General features: G+C 38.2%; 1 protein-coding gene and 1 long non-coding RNA gene across 31 annotated transcripts in view; one reads left to right on the top strand and one right to left on the bottom strand.

The window, feature by feature from the left end:
* Nucleotides 1-16,427, top strand: part of LOC111925904 (uncharacterized) — a 52,214-nt gene extending 35,787 nt beyond the window's left edge. Inside the window, exons 3-4 of one of the 2 annotated variants that reach the window (XR_002862557.2) lie at nt 7,184-7,454; nt 7,549-7,873. This is a non-coding gene — a long non-coding RNA (uncharacterized LOC111925904). Of the gene's footprint in view, nt 1-7,183 lie in introns of both variants that reach the window. The other variant, XR_015282815.1, reaches the window with a different exon arrangement.
* DLGAP2 (DLG associated protein 2) overlaps nt 1-21,662 on the bottom strand; it is a 443,370-nt gene that overhangs the window by 71,683 nt on the left and 350,025 nt on the right. For all 29 annotated transcript variants that reach the window (XM_086876001.1, XM_086875999.1, XM_086875978.1 and 26 more), the window contains one exon: nt 10,836-11,905. In XM_086876001.1, the coding sequence (XP_086732127.1) occupies nt 10,836-11,837 (1,002 nt within the window). In that variant the 5' untranslated portion in view covers nt 11,838-11,905. The remainder of the gene's footprint in view (nt 1-10,835; nt 11,906-21,662) is intronic.

Genomic DNA, 21,662 nt, shown 5'->3' with positions numbered 1-21,662 from the left:
CTAACTGGACTACAACAGTAAGTCTGTCCCCTAATTCTCAGAAAGGAAAACCAACAGCATGTTGTCAGGGAAAACAGGGATGGGTTTAACAAAGATACAGAACAAACTATAAATCATGGATTTGCTGAGGTTGGAAGGGACTCTGGAGGTCAGCCTTCTGCTCAAAGTATGGTCAGGTACAGCAGGTTGCCCAGGAATGCTAAAAAGAAGGTGAAGGCCTTGAGGGGAAGCCATATGAGGGGTGGCTGAGGGCACTTGGTCTGTTCAGCCTGGAGGAGACTGAGGGGAGACCTCACTGCAGTTACAGCTTCTTGTGAGGGGAGGAGGAGGGGCAGGCACTGATCTCTTCTCTGTGGTGACAGTGACAGGACCTGAGGGAATGGCCTGAAGCTGTGTCAGGAGAGGTTTAGGTTGGATATCAGGAGAAGGTTCCTCACCCAGAGGGTGGTTGGGCACTGGAAGAGGCTCCCCAGGGAAGTGGTCACAGCACCAAGCCTGACAGAGCTCAAGAAGCGTTTGGACAGTGCTCTGAGGCACAGGTGTGACTCTTGGGGATGCTGCTGTGCAGGGCTAGGAGTTGGACTCTATGGTCCTTGTGGGTCCCTTCCAGCTCAGGATATTTAGTGACAATTTGGCTGTGTCCAGCCAGGTTTTGAATATTTACAAAGATGAAGACTCCACAACCTCTCTAGACAACCTGTTCCAATGTTTGACTACACTCAGAGGGAAAAAAGCTTTACCTTATACCTTATGAGAAATAGGTAACCTAAGTCCCCTGAAACTAATTCTAGGAATGTGAATATCTAATCTTGTATCTAGGCAATACTGATGACAAAACTGGAAGAAACAATGAAATATTCATTCTTCTAGATTTTGACCACTGTTAATTTGATTTTTTTTTTAGTTTATTTCAGTTTAGGGTTTAGCTAAAACAGTCAAAATGGCAACCACCATTGACATTTCAAAACAGACCTGCTCCTGTTGTTCCATCCACTTCCATGGCATTTTCTCACAGCTTCCAGAATTTTAAAGATCTTCCATGACTAAACTGCTGATCTACTTAAAACTGCTGATTACTTTACTACCGAAAACAAAACTCTTCTAAATAAAGGGCTTCAGCTGAGGGAAATTACTATCACTTCTTCATATTTCTCATTCCCAAAGGCTAAAGTGAGGATTACCTACCTCATAGGAGTTCTGTAAAATTTAATAAGCCTGCTGGTATAAAATCAACTGAAATATTGATTTTTACCTAAATCTTATTTTTGTAATACAATTTTCACATTTTACTAGAAGCAGAAATGTCTGCACATGGAATTAGACTATACATATGTGAAGAAGGATAAGATACGAAACACTCTGTTGGAGTGTAAATTTTTTAATTTTATGCTTTCTCAACCTGACCAAGAAGATGACACAATCTGAAATGTAGGTAAGATGTTTTCTCTTAGATCACATCTTCAAGAGCCTCAGAAAAACAGCCTCTGTGCACAGCTGCAAGCAGATGAAAATAAATGACAATCTTGGAGACCAGACAGTGATGTTTTTTTGCAATGTTAGAAAGTTTCCTTGATATTACAGTGGGAGATGGGAGCTGGACCTCCTGTGTTTTCAAAAATTTCTCTCAAGATGGCGCACCAAGCAATTATAAGAATATTTTTCTGAAGTTAATGGCACTAAGACATTCCCCTGTTTACTGTCTGTTGACTCTAGACCTGTTGCCCACGATTTTTGCAGGAGGTAAGAATGCAGTATCTGAAAAGAGTAGTTTGTTTCCTCAGTAGCTAATCTTGTGTCTACAACACACCACAATTTCTCAGTGCACATTTTTGACTAGTTTCTTCTGTGTGGTCTTCTTTTCTCTTTTTTTTTTTTTTTTTTTTTTCTGATGTGCTGATTCATTGTGCAAAGAACATGAATTATGCAATGAAGTCATTGAAAAATCTCTACAAAACATGCCAGGGACTCCTCCTCACCACTAACAATGTCATTCTTCATAATTAGCTTTAATTTTCACATGCCACCCTCTACTCCTTGAACTTCTTGACAGCTCAGAAGCACAGAGAGTTCTTGAAGAATTCCCAAAGGTGTGTAGACACTGTCCATCAAGGTAGGAGCTAATTTGAGAAAACAAGAGTCATCTTTACCTTGCCAGCCATTCTCTCCAGGCTTTGCTCTGAACAGCCATAGTATTACAGAAAGAAGAAGGAAATAATGTAGATCCCAAGCAATATATGCTTTACATTGGGTTGAAAACAACTTGACTTCAGGAATTTGGGATTTGGTAATAATCTGGACACACATGCAGATCACAGAACACAAACATACTATTCCAGCTGGGAGATGTTCAAATAGGAAAATCATTATTTGTTGCCGGATTTTATTCCCTCATGTGGAGTTCCAAGCAAACTGCACTAAGCAATCCGTGAAGGAAAGATTCCTGTCTGGTATACTAAAATTGCTTCTGTGTTTTTTAAAGAACTGTGCTCTTTTCACTTGAATATTGTTTTATAACACATATCTCACAAGTGATTAATTAAAAACAACAAAAAAACAGAAAACAATGTAAAAAGAAAAAAAGAAAAAAAAGAAAAAAAAAAGAACCAGCACTGTGTTTCCCAACTGATTCTCCAGGAACAATGTGAATTATAATTTGAGGGTGGCTAAACACTGGAATTCGTGTTGTAAAGACTTTGTGGCTTTGTTTATACTATTTGGATGAAAGTGGGCCAAATTCCCACCCCATCACCATCTGTGCTCATATTGATGGCACAGATCAGTGCCTGAAGTTCAGCCACCTGCAAACCACTGCTGTGTTGTTGGGTTTCTCTGGGACCCTCAGGATTCTGTGCTGTTTTGACACGGTGGAGCAAGGTGCTGTCAGCAGCCATGGGCTTGTCCACACTGTGGGTGATTTTAGCCTGCTAAGCTCACTGAGATCTTATGCCAGAGCTTTGATATAAGGTGAACTTGGACTGAAGGGAGGGCTTGGCCTGTACTTGCATGAGAACCTGTTTATAAGCTCTCAATCTAAGAGACAAAACCAGCAGAGTTTCAACCAAGAAACATGTGTTTCAGTTGGCTGCATATTTTCTTTGGTATGTGATCAATGACACTGCTTTGTGGTCAGCTAAAGCCACTTTAAAATTATATTACCATTAACTCCAGTGGGGCAGATTTTTCTTAAGCAATATTCAACTTTTTAAGAAATGCTAATGGTCAAGTGACCTAGAGTGCTACGTGAAAAATTACCCTACAACACTAATAAGGATAAGTAAAGGTAAGAGTTCAGCTGAGCTGGTGAGTTGCTCCAGCTCACTGTGCTGCTGCACAAGGAGAGAGAAGGATGCAAATGATCTGGTGACTGCCTTAGTGCTGGGCAAATACAGGTCAGTAAAGACCCACTGTCTTGCCTGGAGGTCGCTGCTCTGAAGCACTTCATTCCCATGCTGTGGAGCAATCTTTACATCTGAAAAAGTGTGGCTACTAGGAACACACCTTGGCCTGTGCTAAGTACTGAACCAAGAGTGCTCAGGAGGGAGTTTAGGAAAAAAAGCTAGCTTGGATGAAAAAAATGCCTGAGACCTGCTGAGCCACATACCAGTACTGAGGATCAGAATGCAGTGCCAAGGAAACCATCCTGACACTATATAATTTGATAGAATAGATGTAGCATAAGGTAGCAATTAATTTAGTAATGGAAATTCACAGAAACATCAAAGATCAAAACTTGTAACTTTGCATGCATGCCACAACAAGTAGCTTTTCTGCCAAGAAAGAGTTTGCACCCACAGTTCATTTTCCTACGTCTTTGTCTTTTTGGACCAGCTCATAGTAGCATATTTCTTGAAGTCTTTTTCTATAAATTGAATTAAATGCAAATTTGGCTAAAAACCAGCATAAAAAAAAACCTAAACAGGATTGCAGCCTGTCTCTTACTACAGGTTAGTAAGGAATACTTACTACAGGGAGTCAGGAATACACCTGCCAGCTGGGCTGCCTGACTGACAGGCAGCAGACAAGGTCCAGAGGACCACAACATCAGCAAATGAAGCTGACTACAAGTTTTTCTGAGTTGGTCCACCGACCGTTCAAGGTTACGGAAATATAAAGCAAGAGAAAAAAAATGTTGGGAGTGGTGCTCCCAACAAACTTACAATGCACCTCTGAAAACACAGAAACTAAGGAGCAAGGTCTTCAGTGTTGCAGAGCTGTTATAAGGCTAGAGAGGGATGAACCTAAAAGGCAGCATATGCAGGGTGTCTCAGAAAGTGACCTGTAGTAAACAGCATCATATTTAATTGAAGCAAAATATTATATCACTTTTTTTTTTTCAGTTTGTTACAGGTCTGCTACTGAAAATCAGTATGTGTCTTTAAAACACAAATATTTTAAAGGCTATTTAGTAGCTGTATTTGCCTCTCATCAATTTTTTCTGATTTAAACTAATGATTGACATAATTTTTTGAACAGTTAAGTCCAGATGACTGCAATTATCTACCTTCCAGAGCAAAATAAGTATTTTTTCCCTGTCTATCTATTATGTAATGCCTATCCACATACCTTTCAAAAAGCATTTCCCTACCAAAGTACCAGGAAACTTGTCCAGCTATAACTTTTTATATATAACAATGAGCTATTTAGATACATTTGCAATTCCACTTTAAAAAACAAGCTTTAAACACAGAATTGTAAGATGGACAAACCCAGAAAAGACCAAAACAAAACAAAAAGACAAAGCAACATTTGTGAATACTTCACCATTTTTAGTCACCTCCTTGCAGGAAAAATGGCACGGACTGCTCAAGAGAGGAGCTAGGTCTGCCCTAGGCAGCCAGCCTGTGCCCTAGGAGAGTGTGCAGTCATTACAGCCCCAAGGGTGTGTTCCTGGAAGTCTCCTTTGACAGATGGCCTGATTGTACATAACAGTAAGTTACTCCTGTATGAAAACTTCTTCAGAACCAGTGACACCTTTGAGTAACAACTGCAAAGGTCAGCCTTCAGCTTCAATGAAGTGAACATTGAGAAACAGCTTCTAACATTGTAAAGGAGGACAACTCCCCCTGATTAAAGGGCAGTGGGATCATGGCCTCTCTTTTCTGCTCATAGCTTTGACATGTTACATTCCACAGTAACAGGGACATTTTCAGGCAGCTTTAAGAAAATACTAACTCTGAACTCTTTCTGCTCTTCTTTGAAAAAAAGTTTCAGTAATTAATTTCATCCAATATGAGGATTCTAGTACATGGGCATGGAAGCAGTGCACTGTATCACTGATTAACACAGTAATTCAAGATACCAAGGATTTAGAACAGCTGTTTGGTCAGAGCTTTGCTTTACAATATCATTGATTGAATGTATTTATTTAATTTATTTTTTTTTAATATTTTTTCGTCTTGGGAGGGGTATGTAAGTATTCTGGGATTTGTGATACACAAACCCATCAGCATTCTGTAAATACAGGGAAGTGTAAGCTTTATTACTCCCTTTTGTTTAATGCTCCACAAGATGTTGCAGGCTGACATTAACACTGTGGATGGACCACAGGGCAAAACCTGTCCTTTTATTTCCCTTATTGTCTCGGCACTACCTGTTTGTCTTGCTCATCTCCACTGCAGACTGGGAGGGCATAGGGGTGGCTGAGACATCCTTGTGAGACTGTAATGGGCTGTAGAACACCAAATGGTGCAGCATTTGTCCATGCTGATTTAGGATGCAGACTGCCCTGCTACCCTACTGTCTATACTAGCTTTTCCTGCTGTGGAAACAACCCAGTTAATTCTTGAGTGGTGGCTGGTCATAAATCATTGTGAAAGCAGCGTGGGTAGTGATTTGGATGTATCAAAACTCTGCTAGCTCTGGCTAGCTCCACAGTGTGCACTCACTGGTAGAGGAGTGGATGTAGTTTCTGTAGTTCTTGCATGGGTTTTGTGTCCAGCAAACAGATACAATCTAGTTTCACTAAAACGAAGTGCTGAGAAAAGTGCATTGAGTTCAAAACCATCTATCCTTGCAAACTAGAGGGAGAGCGCAAAGCAATGGTGTGCCTCACAAAGGCAGCAGTTTCATTTATGGGAATCTGTATTGTCACCAGCAGAGTTCCTGAGAAAATGTAACTGCGGGCTTAAGGCCTATTTATCCATTAGCTTGTCCTCAAAGGTTTTCTCCACGTAGCCTTAACTTAAACCAGCAAAGAGCCTTGTTGAAACTGCTGTTTTTTTCTTTTTCTTTTTAAAGAGACCAACTCTGTGCTTTTCTTTCATTCTGTAGAGTACACAGCTGACATTATTATCCACACACTTAGCAGTGCCTCGGCTGTAACCGATGACGCTCGTACTTAAATGCACTAGGAAGACAGGAGTGGGTTGAAGCCATTTTTAGAATAACATGCTATTTCCTTTTTTAGTGCTGACTCATTCACTGTACCTTGTGGTATGTTTACCCCAACTGCTTGCTGTTGAATGGGTGAGGAAGGAATATTAATCAGTGACACATCGCACTTTGTTCCAGAACTACAGTCTTGGTGTGTGTGATGCCCTTGCCTATCTTTTGGCTCTATTGTAGGAATTATTTTTCTTTAACTAGCATTCAAAGTTATTTCAGTTATGGAAGCCGTAAGTGACTCTTTTGTGCACGTAATTTCAGCACAGTTATCTAGTTCATATCCTTTTTTTTCCTGTTAAAAATCTTTGCTCCTTGCTAGTACTCATATCAGAGTGGAATTAATCAAAGTCATTGCACTGCACACATGTGAAACCTAATTAGCCAAAACAGCTGATGAAGACAGAGGAGATCTCACAGCTCATTTATCTTTTTCTTAACATATTTTATATTAAAATTACTTTGAAAACAGTAGCAGCCACTATAGCTAAAACTATACAAAAATGTGCATTATTGCATGTGAGTTCTACTTGGGCTGTTTTGCCTGCTGAGTGATGTGGCAAACTATTTGGTGCCCAGAAATGCACTGAAATGCTCAATTTGTCTGCATTTAAAATAGAAATTAAAGGCCCATACGTAATTCCTGTAGCTAATCATTCACAAGATGTGGTCTGATAAATGCTGTGAGTGTACAGTTACAAATGGTTGCCCTCTGCTCTTGAGGTGGAAGTTGATCAACTGAGTGACATTTCAGCCCTCCCAAATGAGTTTCTCACTCTTCTCCTCTTCCTTGTCCCTGCAGGCTCCCATCACCTCCACTGTAGAAGGAGTGATGCAAATCTGATCTAGGTTTATACAGCTTTATTTCAATTAATTTAGTTCTCTCAAACCATCCACTTTATGACTGATGACCACCCCTGCTTGAAAAAGGCATGTTGACTGAATCACCTCTGACTTACAGCACCACACTGCCAGTCCAAGGAGATGCCTCAGCTGCAAGAACTCTGTGTGGAGAAAGGAAAGTGAAACCCTAAAAGACGAGCCTTAAGAGATTAAGCTTGGAGATTTACCAGGTGAATGAAATAGCTGCTTTCAGCTCTAGGACATGACTGAAGCATACAATGAGTAGACACCTTCAAAATCCCTTGTCTCATCTCCTGTTTCCAGGCATTTGTTATTTTGATGGCAGCTTCCTTCTTAGAAAGAAAATTCCTATATTCACACTTCAGAATTGCAGTTTGAAGGAGAAGAAGCTCAGTAATTATGGTGGAAGACAAAGTGGAAGCCCAGAAACATAAGCCAGAAAACAGTCTCAAGCACAGGTCTAAGACTGCCATGGTCTTTCAGTTTGAGATTCTGCATATCAAAAGTCTCAGCGGAAAACAGAAGTAGAAATATTTCATGCAGATACTGAAAAAAATAATAGGAAGAAAACCAATAGACAGAAAAGTGAGCTGGCTACTGAGAAACCTCATATAACTAGGTAGTAGAACAAAAGCCATATATATAAATAAATTGATGATATTAATATATAAACATAGATTTTTTTTTTTATTCTGAGATATGCTTGCTTAACTATTTGTGTGTTTATTGAAGGGATATAATTTCACAGCTTTATTTTAAAAATAATTAAAAATATATAGCTGAAATCAGTCAGGACAAATGTATTTAATATAACTTTAAAAACAGAGACCCTGTGAAAGGCCTTGGGGTTTTATGCTAATCTGTTCACTTGTGTACCTCAGGGAAGTCTCCTGCTGCACATCAGCTTCATAATTCCATGAATTCTCATTGCCATCTACTTTTGAGCAAGGCAGTAAACTCTCCTGGGTAGGGATTCTGATATGTTTTTCCACCTTTCTTAGTTTCTGAATCTAATGATTATTTTTATCCAATCATTATACAGTGATGCTGCTTACATTGCCATAGGAAAAGTTAAATATCCCTCCTCAGTTTTTCAGATAGAGCAACTGAAGTGTGCAGTGATTAGCAAATTACATTTCCTGGGTCAGAGAGAAAGTTTGTGGCAGAGCTAATAATGAGACATATTTCTGACCTTAATGATTTTATCGTGAGAGCCCAGCATCCCTGAAAGTAGAAGTTTCAAAACCAAGCACTTAGTTATGACATTGACAGAATGATATCCCCTCAATTTTTTTGCTGGCCATGGGCTAGTGAATAAGCCAGCCTCTCAGTCTGAAGGATATCTATGCTCTGAATGGCATATTCTGATATGATGAAACATGTTTTATTTTAATATTTTATAATGAGAATATTTCTGTTATAGAATTCCTTGTATTATTGCTTTGGACACAAGTATAGGTTCCTTGTGGTAGTAACTAAGCACTTGAGTCTTAACACATTTCCATTATGGGATCCCTGTGAATAGAGAATGGGTACTATCCCATTTTTAAAGGGTCTTAAATAACAAAGACCACAAATCTCTGTGCAGCAAAAGATTTGAATTCCCATCTCCTAGATTTTAAGCTGGATAAACCTTCCTAATTACTGAATGAAAATTCCTTTCTGTAGTAATCCTAATTCACAAAAAGCATAAATGACTGTAAAGAAGTGTGCTTTTCGACCCCTAGGCTTGTCACTGGGCTTGATCTAAAGCTTAGCAATAGCCAAGTTAGTTTGTGAGCTCAGTCTTTCACCTTTCACTTGAGGATGCTGATGTTGGGAGTAACATATGTTGGGAGTAAGGAGAAGGCCAATGAAAAGTAAAAATTGATAGCTTTTGCAAATGAGATGTAGGGGTGGGGGGATGGGGAAGAGGAAACAATGAAACATGATTGAGAAGGAAAGCACTAAACCCAAAACAGGTATAGAGGAAGAAGAATTGTCAGGGTAGAGGTATGTAACGGGAAGGAAAAATCCAGTCATATTTAAACTTCTCTGTAATGTCACAGCTGTATGCATGGTTTTAGAACACAGACACTTCACACAGAGTGGAAGTCTGCACATGACGCAGTTCCAGTTCTGGCTCCTCGACTTAGATCAAAAACTTCCAGGGAAGTGCAGTCTATTTTACATACATGAGAATGTACTTGGATATGATAAAATACCACAGCTGTCAGTCTCGATTGGAATCAATTTGCATGGTAATGCTCTGAGGGCTGCAATTTATTTTCCTTTCTCTGCAATGAGAAACTTTCCCTGTTTCAGTAGGGAAGATTGATCCTGGATGTCTGCATATGCATTTGAAAAGATCTGTCTCTTCAAGTGTGGCTCATTGTTATTGGACACCTATAGTTCTGAGAGGAGAGAGTTCTGTAGGGCCCAGAGAAACTGAAAATCTCCAAATACATAGATATGGACTAGAGATTTCCCCATGTTAATGTGAGAATGGGTGAAGTTCTGGAGAAAGAGGAGTTCCTTAAAAAGAAATAGAACACACTCAAAACAATGTGGACTTTGCAGGCTATACTTAGTATAAATTACTAAAGGAATACTTGTATTCTACATTTTTTCCAGTGATAAAGCTAGCTGAAAGAGTTATCCTCCAAGTAACTCTCCCTTCTACTCTGCACCCACTACAGAGTTCTCTGTATAATCTGACGTGCTTATGTCACTTTTGATGGGACTGTGCTGGACGTAGGCCAGGTAAATGATGCAAATGTCTAAAATTAGTATTTTGGAAAGTATTTTTTAAACCCATGTCACTTTATGATCCAGATCATTTTGCAGCACGATAAATAGTTACATTAGCATGACTTTGGGATGGAAAATGGCATCAAGCAGAAGGCATTAAAAATTAAATGTAGGAGAAATTGGGAGCAATTTCTGTTGCTGCAAAAGAAAACATGCAGAACACCATCAAAAACAGTTGGAGGCCCAGGCCTGAAATATCTCTCTCTCTGAGGTACCCATGTATTTTTTAAAACAGATGTTGTTATAGTATGGTTTAAAAAGAGGCTCAGTTCAATATGATCCTGGGTGATCCAATCATTAAAATAACATAAGCAGGTGATCATCACCACAGCAAAGCAATTTGAGACACCAGTAAATACATTCTTCTGTTACTTACAAAAACACAGAGAAAAGTTATAAAAGAATGCAAAAATAGGATTCCCCACAGCCTGTTTTTAAAATCACTCATCCATAGATGTATTTGAAACACTTTTTCTAGCGCTCAGACTGCTGAGAGAACTGCTCCTTTTTTGTGTGATATATATATTTCATCAAGGGGTTCAGTGTGAATTCCAAAGATGAAAACACATCTACTGACCTGAAACTAACTTATATCACACCTGTTTTATAGTTTTTAATCTGTGGTCTATAAACAAAGACAAAAGCCAGAGATTTCTCACTTTAATGGAATATCTGATATCTGCATTAGGAGAGTCATACAGAAATTCTTTGAGAGGTACCTTTATATATTTTTTACGATGACTGTGGCATATACCGTGATGCTCTTTTCATTAAAAATCCCAAGAAAATCTTCCTCTTACCTGAAGGTAATGGCACGGCCTCAAGGAAGGTTTGATTTCCTGGTGAACCAGAGGCTTATCTAAGTTCAGTGATGATTTGCGATAAGCTTCTTTAGCCTGACTTACTGTAAGCGTGGACCAAGAACTCCTTTTCATATATTTACTATCAGGGGTCATTGGTAGCCCTTCACAAGCCGAACACTTCACATCATTGTTACTTTTGGAAGTCTTCAATGAGAGATCCCCAAAATGCCCCTGGAGTGCCTCAGGATAGCAATGGGATATATGATCTGTATGGTGCCTATTTACCACACTAGGGGTTCGGTAAGTGCTATCGCTGTCCAAATTATCATCAGAGCTCCACCAGCTACTCATTCCAGACTTATGCTTGCCTTCTGGTTTTCGTTCCTTACTTTTACTCCTTTTGCTATGCTTGGAATGGTGCCCATGATGATGATCGTCCCCTCGACTGTCCCCCTTTGTTCCATTAACATTGCCCTTGGATGATCCTTCCAGAGAATGAGATTTAGTAAAAAGTTTCTGGACGGAATGAACGAGATGGCGTATCCTTCCCGGGCTCTCACTGCGTTGTTCCGCAGCTGTTGAGGTCCGCTGGTACTGTAAAGTATGAAACCCATCCCGGTGAAGAGGAAGCTGTTTCTCAAATTGGTCCAAAAGATTTGCAGGAATACGGTTAATCTTAGGGTTACCGTGAGACATGGCGCAGTCGTCTCTTGAGTCGTAATGTGAGCTGTAGTGCATTCTGGGGAAAGTGCTACTTGACATGTGATCGCCCATTACCATGGGCATCATCATGCACTCAGAATGGATGGAGCTGCGTGGGGAGCAACGATGGTGGTCCAGCGGGCAACTCTCCGTGGGGCTGAGAAGATACGATGGCCTTGGCTCCTGCCCATGGTGGATAAGGTCGTGGGTATGTTCACAATCTTCAGGGGATGCTAAGCCACAAGTATGAGCTGAACATAACTGTGGTTGATTGCGACTACCAGATAATCCTTTCATATTCCTCGGAGCAGGAGAGTATCTTTCTTCATTGAAGTGCTGAGAAGGCGACCATGAGTACTGCTGGTCTGTCATGAGAACACATAAAACCTGTGTTATGTGTCTGATTAAAAGATTAACTTGAAAATTCCAAGTATATTGAAAAACGAAACATTTTTTCTCTATGACCTTGGTGGAAAGTCTCACCATTCACAAAATTTCTTCCACCATTTAAAAACTGATTAAAATTGTTCATTATGTGTAAATTATGGTATGAATACAGCCTCCTTTCTTTTTTCAAAATTGTCTGCTAGCAATTCTAGATGTTATGAAGCTATTCATTGTGTAAATGCACTTAAATTTAATGGATACATTCAAATATTCAGTTTATTATTTAATATTTTTAGCTTATATGTCAAGCTTTGTGGCTAATCATTTAAGTTACATGGGTCTAGTTTCTATTTTGGTGGTTTCACAGTTGGATATAGTAAATGTATCCTTTCTCCATGGAGTCATTTTTGTACCATAAACTGAACTTCATTTTCTTCAATGAATCTCAGCTTCATGATCCTAAGTTCACTCTTCATAAGTATAAATAATTAACAGCAAGAAGAAAAAAATATGAACGTGCTGAAATGAAGCTGAATTTTGATACTGCTGAACAATTTATCAATAAACATTTCTAACTATTAGAACATCTGTTATCCTTAGTCCAGAGGTATTATTGTTATTACCATACATGTGGAGTATTCTCTGTTAGGAAGTTTCCCCCTTTTTATGACCACACTACAAAATATTTACTTAACAACTCTATGTTATTCCTGAAAAAAACAAATACATTTAGGTACAAGCCATGGAGTTTTATATACTTGATTACTTGTTCCTATGAATCATGTGCTCCAAGTTGTAGTTATTATGCAAGCATGATTGCTAAATAAGAGTAGCTTGTAAGCAAAGATTTTGATACTTAAGCCTTTGATTTTTTTCTCTCATGCAATTTCTTGCAGCTGTCAAATGCTACAAACAGAAAATTAAAAACAACCCCAGAAATACTTCAGTTTGAATTTCTCATTCACTTTCCCTCTTCAATTTCAGCTTATTTAAGAAACATTTCAATAGCAGACAAAGAGATAAGATGCAAGATAATCCTTTAGAGGATAAGACAGATGTGTAAGTGTTTATACAGCCCACTTAGCACAGCCTTTCTGCAAATTTGCTCTAAGAATCTAAATAATCTTGCACAGGTGGTTGATATAAAGAAGCTGTAGGTCTCAACCAGAATGGAAGAGAGAATGCATATTAACTGGACACTTGAAACCAGGCTGTAGAGATGACACAGTAATTGACAGCATTTTGAAGGGTTTCTAACCATATGACAAAGCTCTCCTAAAGCATATTTCCACTGCTGGTGAAAACTCAGTGCCTGGATATGGTCATGAAATAGATCACTACTCATATCTCTCTAATTTAATTCAACTAATATGTGTTACATCACAATACCTTCAGTACATAAGGCAATTGGTAGCAAGTCTTTAGCATCAGCTGTCTCTTAACCTAAATGCTGTATATTTCCTATTATGGGAAATGCTATTTCCTATTATGGGACACGCTTTGACAATTTTATTACACCCTAATTTCAACAAAGTTGCACACAACATTTTAAAATGAATACAGCGTTAAACTAATAAACAGTGAAGTATTCTTCAGTGTAGGCACAAGGATGCCACACTGAAGTCAAAGCTGGATTTAAGGGTACAAATGCCACCTCCATACTTTATCATGGCATCAGACTGATGGGTCTGTGCCTTTACTGTGTCCTTTTCTGCTTCTATTTTGTTTTCCTGTCTGTTTCTTTTACTTAATTCTTGGCTATTACCACATTAAAATAAAATCTTATTACTGACGATTACTCATTCTGTTGTCCTATTTAGGTTATAATACCTTGCATAAATGTAGTTACAGGAAGGAAATATAACTGTTTCTCTGAAATGATGTAATTTTGATTGTATACAGACATGGCAGTAAATTATAACAGTGCTTTGGAATTCAGCCACATAAGTAGTCCTGTAAATAGTGGTACTTTACCCAGGATATTACCAAACATTATCAGGGGAATAATAATGGACCATGTGCTGAATTTACTTAGTCTGTACTTCCCATAAAGGGTTCCCAAAGCACCTGACAGAAATTACTACTGTAGTTCTTACAAAACCATGAGATTAGATAGACTGAAGAAGTTTTTTTACAGTGAGGGTGGTAAAACACTAGAAGAGGTTGATAGGGTTGAAGATGTCCCTGCCTATTACAGAGAGGTTGGATTAGATGACCTTTAAAGGTGCCTTCCAACCCAAACTATTCTATGACTCTATAGAGAAGAAGTAGAAGGTACTGTTCTCCTTTTAGAGAAATAGGAAGTTGCAATACAAGAAACATTTTCCAAAGTGCTTGTGTATTTTCTGATATTAATGTTCACAAAGGTGTGAGCCAGAGGGAGGTGAAAAGAAGCTCTTCTGTCACTCTAACAGCATGAGAGTCAACCCCAGGCCTTTTCATCACAATCTTGCACATCTATGAATGAATATAATTTGTACTATGCCTCACCAGAGTATGTAGACAAAAGAAAGTCAGGGCATGGCAGAAATCCAGAATGAAAGAAAGAGAATAAGAAACTAATTTTAAATGAGTTCTCGAGCACAGAATTGCTAGTCCCTAGTGATTTCTTTAGGCCTCATGCAACCTCAAACATAGCCCAGAAAGCTTCAAATATTTTCATCCTGTTACATCTCTAGGAATATCAGATATGATGATTTGACTACACTGCAATGGATAATCTAACAACAGCTTTTCTTTCCCTCATGGCTCCCTGTGATTCCAGCTCATTGCAGCTATAAAAATATACAATTTTCTCTATGTTGCTTTCACAAAGCATGCTTTCATGTAGCATTTTATATGCTGCATTAAATGTCTGAATTATTTTCATTTGAAACTTAGTAGCTAGAAACTGCTATGGACTTTTTTAAGCATAATCAAAATAATTAAAACATGAATTAAGTAGTAGATGTTTTCCAGAAGTAATTGCCCCTCTTAACACTGTCATAGAGAGCAACTAAAACTACATAAACTCCCAAATTACTTACATGTGCATCATTTAAATTTATCAGTCCGATTAGGTTTGTCTATCTAGGATATCAAACTTGTTCCTTATCCCAGACACAACTACTTCTTCATACAAATATTTTGAAAAATCTTCGGAATTTTGAAACACAATGTATAAATTTATCAAGTAATTTGTGCTTTGTATTATTCAGTCAGCTTTCTTCAGGAGACTGAAATGTTTGAAGAAACAGTTGAGCTGAATGGAATACTGTGTGGTACCAAAGCAGTGTAATTGCCCATGTGCCTGCCAAGAAAAATATGCTAGCTTAAAATTCAATTAAGCTAACATGCTTTTCTAGCATTTGCAAGGGGCTAAAAGTGTGTCTATGGTCAATGACCACAGCTCAGCTGATTCATAAAAGTTCGTAAAGCTACTGCAATCTTTTTTCTCAGTCCTTTCAAAAGAAATACAATATTTTGGTATAATTAAATAGTTTCATGTTGGATAGATCAAATAATGACAGATTGGACTGAAGTTTTAGTCACTATCTTGAAGTTTGGGTTTTTTTATGTCAGCTCTGGGCAATCACTCTAAAACATAAAATGCCACCATCAGATCTAAAGAGCTAAAGGGAGACAAAAGAATAAATAAACATAACCGAAAGCAGACAAAAAGGTAAAGGAATAGGAACAGAGAAAAATATTTTATATGAGAGCATAGCAATGGCTTTCTTTAGATTTCATTAGAGTAAAATGGAATCCTTAAATTAACTTCAATGGATAGTCAGATAATACTTAAAGACTTGGGTTGGAGGTGTACCTAGAACAAGACATGGGCTGTTATGCCAGAGAATCCAGTAATTCCAAAACCTTGAAAATCCCTTAAATCTTTCTTTTTCAGAGTCTATTGTACAGAAATGTCAACTTTAAACCTCAACAGATGGAAGGATTTCTGCATCCCTTCCTATCTCTTTCAAGTCTTTCCCTGTTATGCCATGTCGTGCCCTGGTGTTTTTTCTCCTGTGTTCAGTTCTGGACTTTCTGAGAGTTGTTCTTTTGCTCCAAGCAGATGTTGTTCCTGTGTTTGGGGTCTGGCCACAATTTTTAGATCATCCAAAATTTTTCCTTTTTCTAGTCAGTATCAAGGAAAGAAAGATAGGTTCAAGGACCATGAATAATGTTTGAATTGATGAATTAGAATTGCTATTAATGTTCTAGGTCAGAAGGCTAAAACTCTCTAAGTAAGTAAACATAAGAACTGTGCATTTCTAGACTTCCTGGAACATTGCTCTTGGCTAAAGTGCATCGATATAAAACCACAGAAACTTCTCTGATATTCAAAAGAAATTAATGTCTCCACAAATCTTTTTGTGTGCTGTATGTCAGGGCATGATAATACTCTCTAGAACTACTAAATAATGCCTGAGTTTTTCTTACTTTTCTTTCTATTGAGAAATTAATTTGAATTGCTTTAATGTTATAAGCCTGTCAGTAAACTGCTTTCCCATCTGAAAAGTCTCTGTTGTTTTCATTGGAGAAGGAACAGCTCTTCTGCCTAGTGTAACCAGGAAAATGCATTGCTGAAAAGTGACACCTAATCTAGCTTTCAAAAAGAGGTGATAGACAAAACCAGGCTGCTGCATGCTGCTGTTTCACACGGTTGAGTCAGTGTTGCAATGCATTATGAAAAATATATACTCATAGCCTAACCTATAACTAATAAAAAATGAAATATTGGAAAATGAGCATATTAAATAAATAAGTAGACATTAAACATGAAAATGGATAATTAAAATGCTTTAGCTGGAAAAATGTCTGTCCAAGGTCTGCATTAAGTAGTATTATATAAGCATTGTTTCCTCATTAACTTGTTATAGTATTTTTCTCTGTTCCATTCTAGCCTTGAAAATGAATATTTAGCGGAATTGAGAAGAGTGACTAATTGGCCAAATGCAAGGGAGAAGTTCTGGAAATGCAAATGCCTTAAGCTTCTGCTATGGTCTCATGAGATTCCAACCTATTTATGTAGCACAACATCTGGTTTAAAATTTACAAAAATTGCAAAGATTGGGTGACCATCTTCCAGTTTTAGAAGATGACTTGTATTTTCTGTGATGTGTGTGCTCTTCATGCAGTGCATTGACCTTTCCGTGAATTCCTACATAACTGCACAGGCTGCTACTTGGAATATTGAACACTGAGTGGCATGCCCCCAAAGAAAAGTTATATTGGTTCTCACAGCACTGTTGCAACAAGGTACTTTTTGCACCCTGTTTCTCTGCACAGTCGAAGGAAAGAAGTAGGTGGTTCATGGCACATGGGCTGCATGTGGATGCTTGGTTTGTTCTGACACATAAACCTGAAAAACAAATACTTCTCTATTCAGAATGCTGGGTACTGTGTGTCAGGTGTGTATGGCTCTGTTTCCACTAGTGGTGTACAGAGAGCTAGAGGGTGTGTCCAGCCCATACAGTTAAACTGTGGCCATCACAGTTTCATACTATGTAAATAGGAACTGCAACATAGGTATGATTTCAAGAACGCCAGCCAAAGATTGTTACAAATACACAGTCTGGATGTGGTTTTATTTTTGACTGAGAAACTGGCATGATTCTTCTGGGGCCTGAGCTATGTGTCCAAAAATGACAGATGAATACCATCCTTCATGTACACATTTGTCTCTGCTGATCATGGCAAAACCTGTGGCTGACAAGCTCCAGTGCAGAAACCTATATCAAAAAATGCATAAGTTTAGGTGATCTGACACAGGATACTGCTAAAGCATGGAAAATGTTTTGACAGCCCAAGCTAATTCAGTGGAACCACATGACAAATAATGACCAAGAGTAAGATGGATTTTATGACTCCCATGTTAGATAAAAATGGACATTCAAATTGTATTCTTAGAGCAGCACCAGAGTCCAGAACATACCAAAATGGAGCAAAGTCAGAAAACCCAAAGGGAGAGGTAAGAACCATGTAGAATGCAGCAATTTATTCAGTACAGTCAGTTTTGAGTACTGTTATGCAGGTGTGTCTGCATGTGGAACAAATATTTGATAGCACCAAATCCTATTGTTCAGCCCAACAGTTTTCCACATCTATCTGTTTTTCAAATAAAGATTAGTAGACTGACAGTCCAACATCTCAAGGGATTTATTTCTGAGATAAATAAACATGGTAAGAGAAAAGGTATATAATAAAAGGAGTGCAAAATAATAGTCGATGAGCAAGAAAGGAACCTTGGAGGTAGTGAGCAGGCTGGTGGGGGACACAAAGCACAATATACTGGGAGGAAGGAAAGTACAGAGTTGTGATAAGTGGGGAGAGCTGTGATCAGGGACAAGCTAAACCCAAGTTACAACACTGACTGCCTGGCACGGAGAACAGGGCATGCTATGTGTGAAAATGAAGAAATGTGGAAACAGTATCTGAGGAACAAAGACATCTCACATCTTCTGGGCGGAAAAATTGTCCCTTGGACTGTATGGAGAGGGTGAAAGTCACAGTATTGTGCCCATGCCATGAAAAAGGACAGGACACAAATCCATGAGAGGCAATATGGAATTTGTATAAAGTTCCAGGATATGCCTGTGCAGCAATGCATGGAGTCCTCAGGATGTTGCAAAATTCATTTCCATTGGTTTAAAGTATATGATGTCTTGGTACCAACTAGTGTGCAGCACACAGACCTTCACAGTGCTTTTCAAGTTTAAAGTACATTCCCATTATTCACCTTTCAACAGTGCTATGACACAGGTAAGTCCACAAAATGATTTACAACTAATATTTTTTCAGAGAATCTGTATGATCACTGAAGTTTTGAAAAAAACCACAATGTAGTAGACTAGACTGACCTAAAATAAGTAACCTGTAGGTTTATTTTCTGGAAAAATCCAGCTATATGGAGTCTACCGGAGTTTCACTATGTGAATATCATTGAACAATGGGTAATTATGCCTCCAAATACAGAGCAGAAATGCTAGCCCAACACCATTAAACTTCTTTCATTCCTTATTGTTCTTGGCTTTATGGATTTCCTTTCCTAAAGGATAAAATTTTGCTGCTTACAGTTATTAGGTCATGAGACAATCCATGGCCCTCAGGGTCATAGAAATGCCACTATTTTCTCAGCAATTAAAGGAAGCCAAAGTAATTGCACCATACAACTCAAAGGTATACACAGAAATCTATGCACAACTCTGGAAGTACAAGAGAAATCCTTGTCATGTTGATAGCAGTTACAAATCTCCCATTAACTTAATGGGCCCAGGATTAGTTGGAAACATTTGCTGAGAAAAGTTCTTGGTCATTTTTCCTATGACACCTGAGTTATTTGAGGTTGATCATCTCTAATCAGGGCTGCATTTTGCAGAATGCACAATTTGTGCTGAACTGGAATAAATATATTAGAAACCTGAAAAGGTTCACATCAGAAAGATGATGGCATGGAAGGGTAAAACAGGTAATTTTCAAATACTGCCTGTGATAGCATAATTGACAATATTTAATCCCAAGGATCCAAACCATTTGGACCAACTATTTGATTTACTAGAACCACCAAATTTCCAGGGTTTCTTTTCTACTAAGAAATACTTATCATTGATTATTAGATATAAAATAAATAATGCCAATATTTATGATCTCCTTCCCTCTTTTTTTTTTTTTTTCTCAGTGTTTCTGGAATTCTTCTGAATTTGTCCACTTTTTATGATGCTATATCACAGAGCAAGTCTTCCACCCTATAAGGGGATTGCAAGAACTAATGCTCATGTATCCAAGCAAAAGTATTTATTGTATATTCCTTCTAAATTGCCCTTTATTATTTTTTTTAAAACACGGATATATTTTAAAGTTTCCACTTGTTTTACAGAGTGGTCTTCTGAGAAAGAGATAATGTAATAATTAATTATGGAAAGCATTGATTATTGCCATGGAACAATAACTGCTCTGTTTAAAATACCATTTTATTTCAAAATTACCTTTCTATTTCTGGGTTTTTTTAAGCATTAATCAGGGTTTTAAATTATCAAAACTGAAAAAAATTGTTTGAGGTTCAGTTTGTTTCAGCATCAGTTCTTTGCATACTTTTGATTCACTAAAAATTTTAGTTTTAGCCATGATCTGACCCAAAAATTTATTTTATTTTTTGGAGATCATCATTATCCGTGCAGGTATGCACCCTTGGTGCTGCCTCTTACTGTTTTGCCATTGTATAGTGAACTTTTCTGTTCAGTTCAACCCACTGAGATGGAGGAGGACACATCCTGATTTTCCTATGGGGTACAGGAAGAAATAGCAGCCTGGTGACAAGATCCCTTTTAAACCTGTTGCCATAGTAACAGGCAGACAATCTTCCTCTTTACATAACCTCCGGATTGGGAATTTTTCAAATCAGGGTGCTGTCTCTTTTCTGCCTGGCTGAGCTCTGTTTTGGATCTGTGACAAGCACTGCAAACATTAATTGCCCTTCCCCACAATCACTAACACCCAGATTTTCCATGTGGCAGGGAAGGGCCAAATGGTGACTCCTGTTCCTGGGACAAGATGAGGTTTAGGTACCCCCACTCTGGGTCAGTTTGAGACAAGGCATCTCAATATGCTGCTGCCTTTCTCTTATGAGGAGAAATTACATTATAAATAGGTGGAAAAACAAGAAATTGCACAATGAGAGGTGACAACTGAATTCAGCAGTGAATGCAGGGATTGCATTAGAAATCTTTGATGATGTTTGTGCTGCTGCACTGCTTCCACCAGTGCAAATTCCCTTGGGAAGACAGTGACCTATGTGCCCAGCACTCTGACAGAAAACTGTGGTCATTTACCTCCACACTGGAAACATCTCCACCACCCTGGTTGTGCCAAATTTGTCCCACTCCCAACAGAACCTAAGCAGGCAATGATGAATGTGGAGGCAGAGCATGGTAACTCTTTTTCTGAGGAAATCAAGAGGCCACCATTTAAGCTGCTCTTCATAGAAGTACATTTAAAAGCCTTCACAGTTCATCCTTTTGACAAGGGAGAATCCAGTGAAGATACTCATTGAGGAAGGCAGGTGTAGCTAAGAAGTCAGTCTCATCTCATCTCATCTCATCTCATCTCATCTCATCTCATCTCATCTCATCTCATCATAATCATCATCATCATCATCATCATCATCATCTCATCTCTGTTGCAGTGGTCACACTTTATGGGAAGGTAAATGTTGTGTGTCAGGTACACACCCAGGTGTTACACAGGTCAGCAGGCCACGAGGGAGAGAAAAATGTCCTTTCTTTGCTAACATCCCATATGTAAAATCATTTAGAACAGAAATATTTGTTTATGAATGCATAACCCCCTTTATTTTCTGTAGTAGAAATGAATGAATAATTCATTACAAATATCCTACTTGATTATTCTTACATCCTTACAAATATCTTTGCCTGTTTGTGAATTGACCTTGGGCCAAATGGGATTTTTGCAGTTATTTGACATTATGAGGTATTTATTTTTTAAAAATAGCTTCTGATCTGCAGATTGTTAGTAAGCATTTGTTTCCAACAACCTAAAATTAAAATGCAGGACAGTTAGCATGTTTTTATATGATCAGACCATATGACATTATTTTGTTCTATGACTGAAAGTAATTTACAGAATAAATTCTCAAGCATAGCTGAAAGGAATTAAAAGTTCAAAATTTATTTTCTGAAAAACGTTTCCTATTATTTCATTAATGTTTTCTACAGTCTTGATTATCATATCAATGAG

The sequence above is a fragment of the Cyanistes caeruleus genome, chromosome 2, assembly GCF_971803275.1.
Source record: "Cyanistes caeruleus chromosome 2, bCyaCae1.hap1.1, whole genome shotgun sequence".
In the NCBI taxonomy this organism is placed as follows: Eukaryota; Metazoa; Chordata; class Aves; order Passeriformes; family Paridae; genus Cyanistes; species Cyanistes caeruleus.
This window is presented reverse-complemented; position numbering and strand designations above follow the sequence as displayed.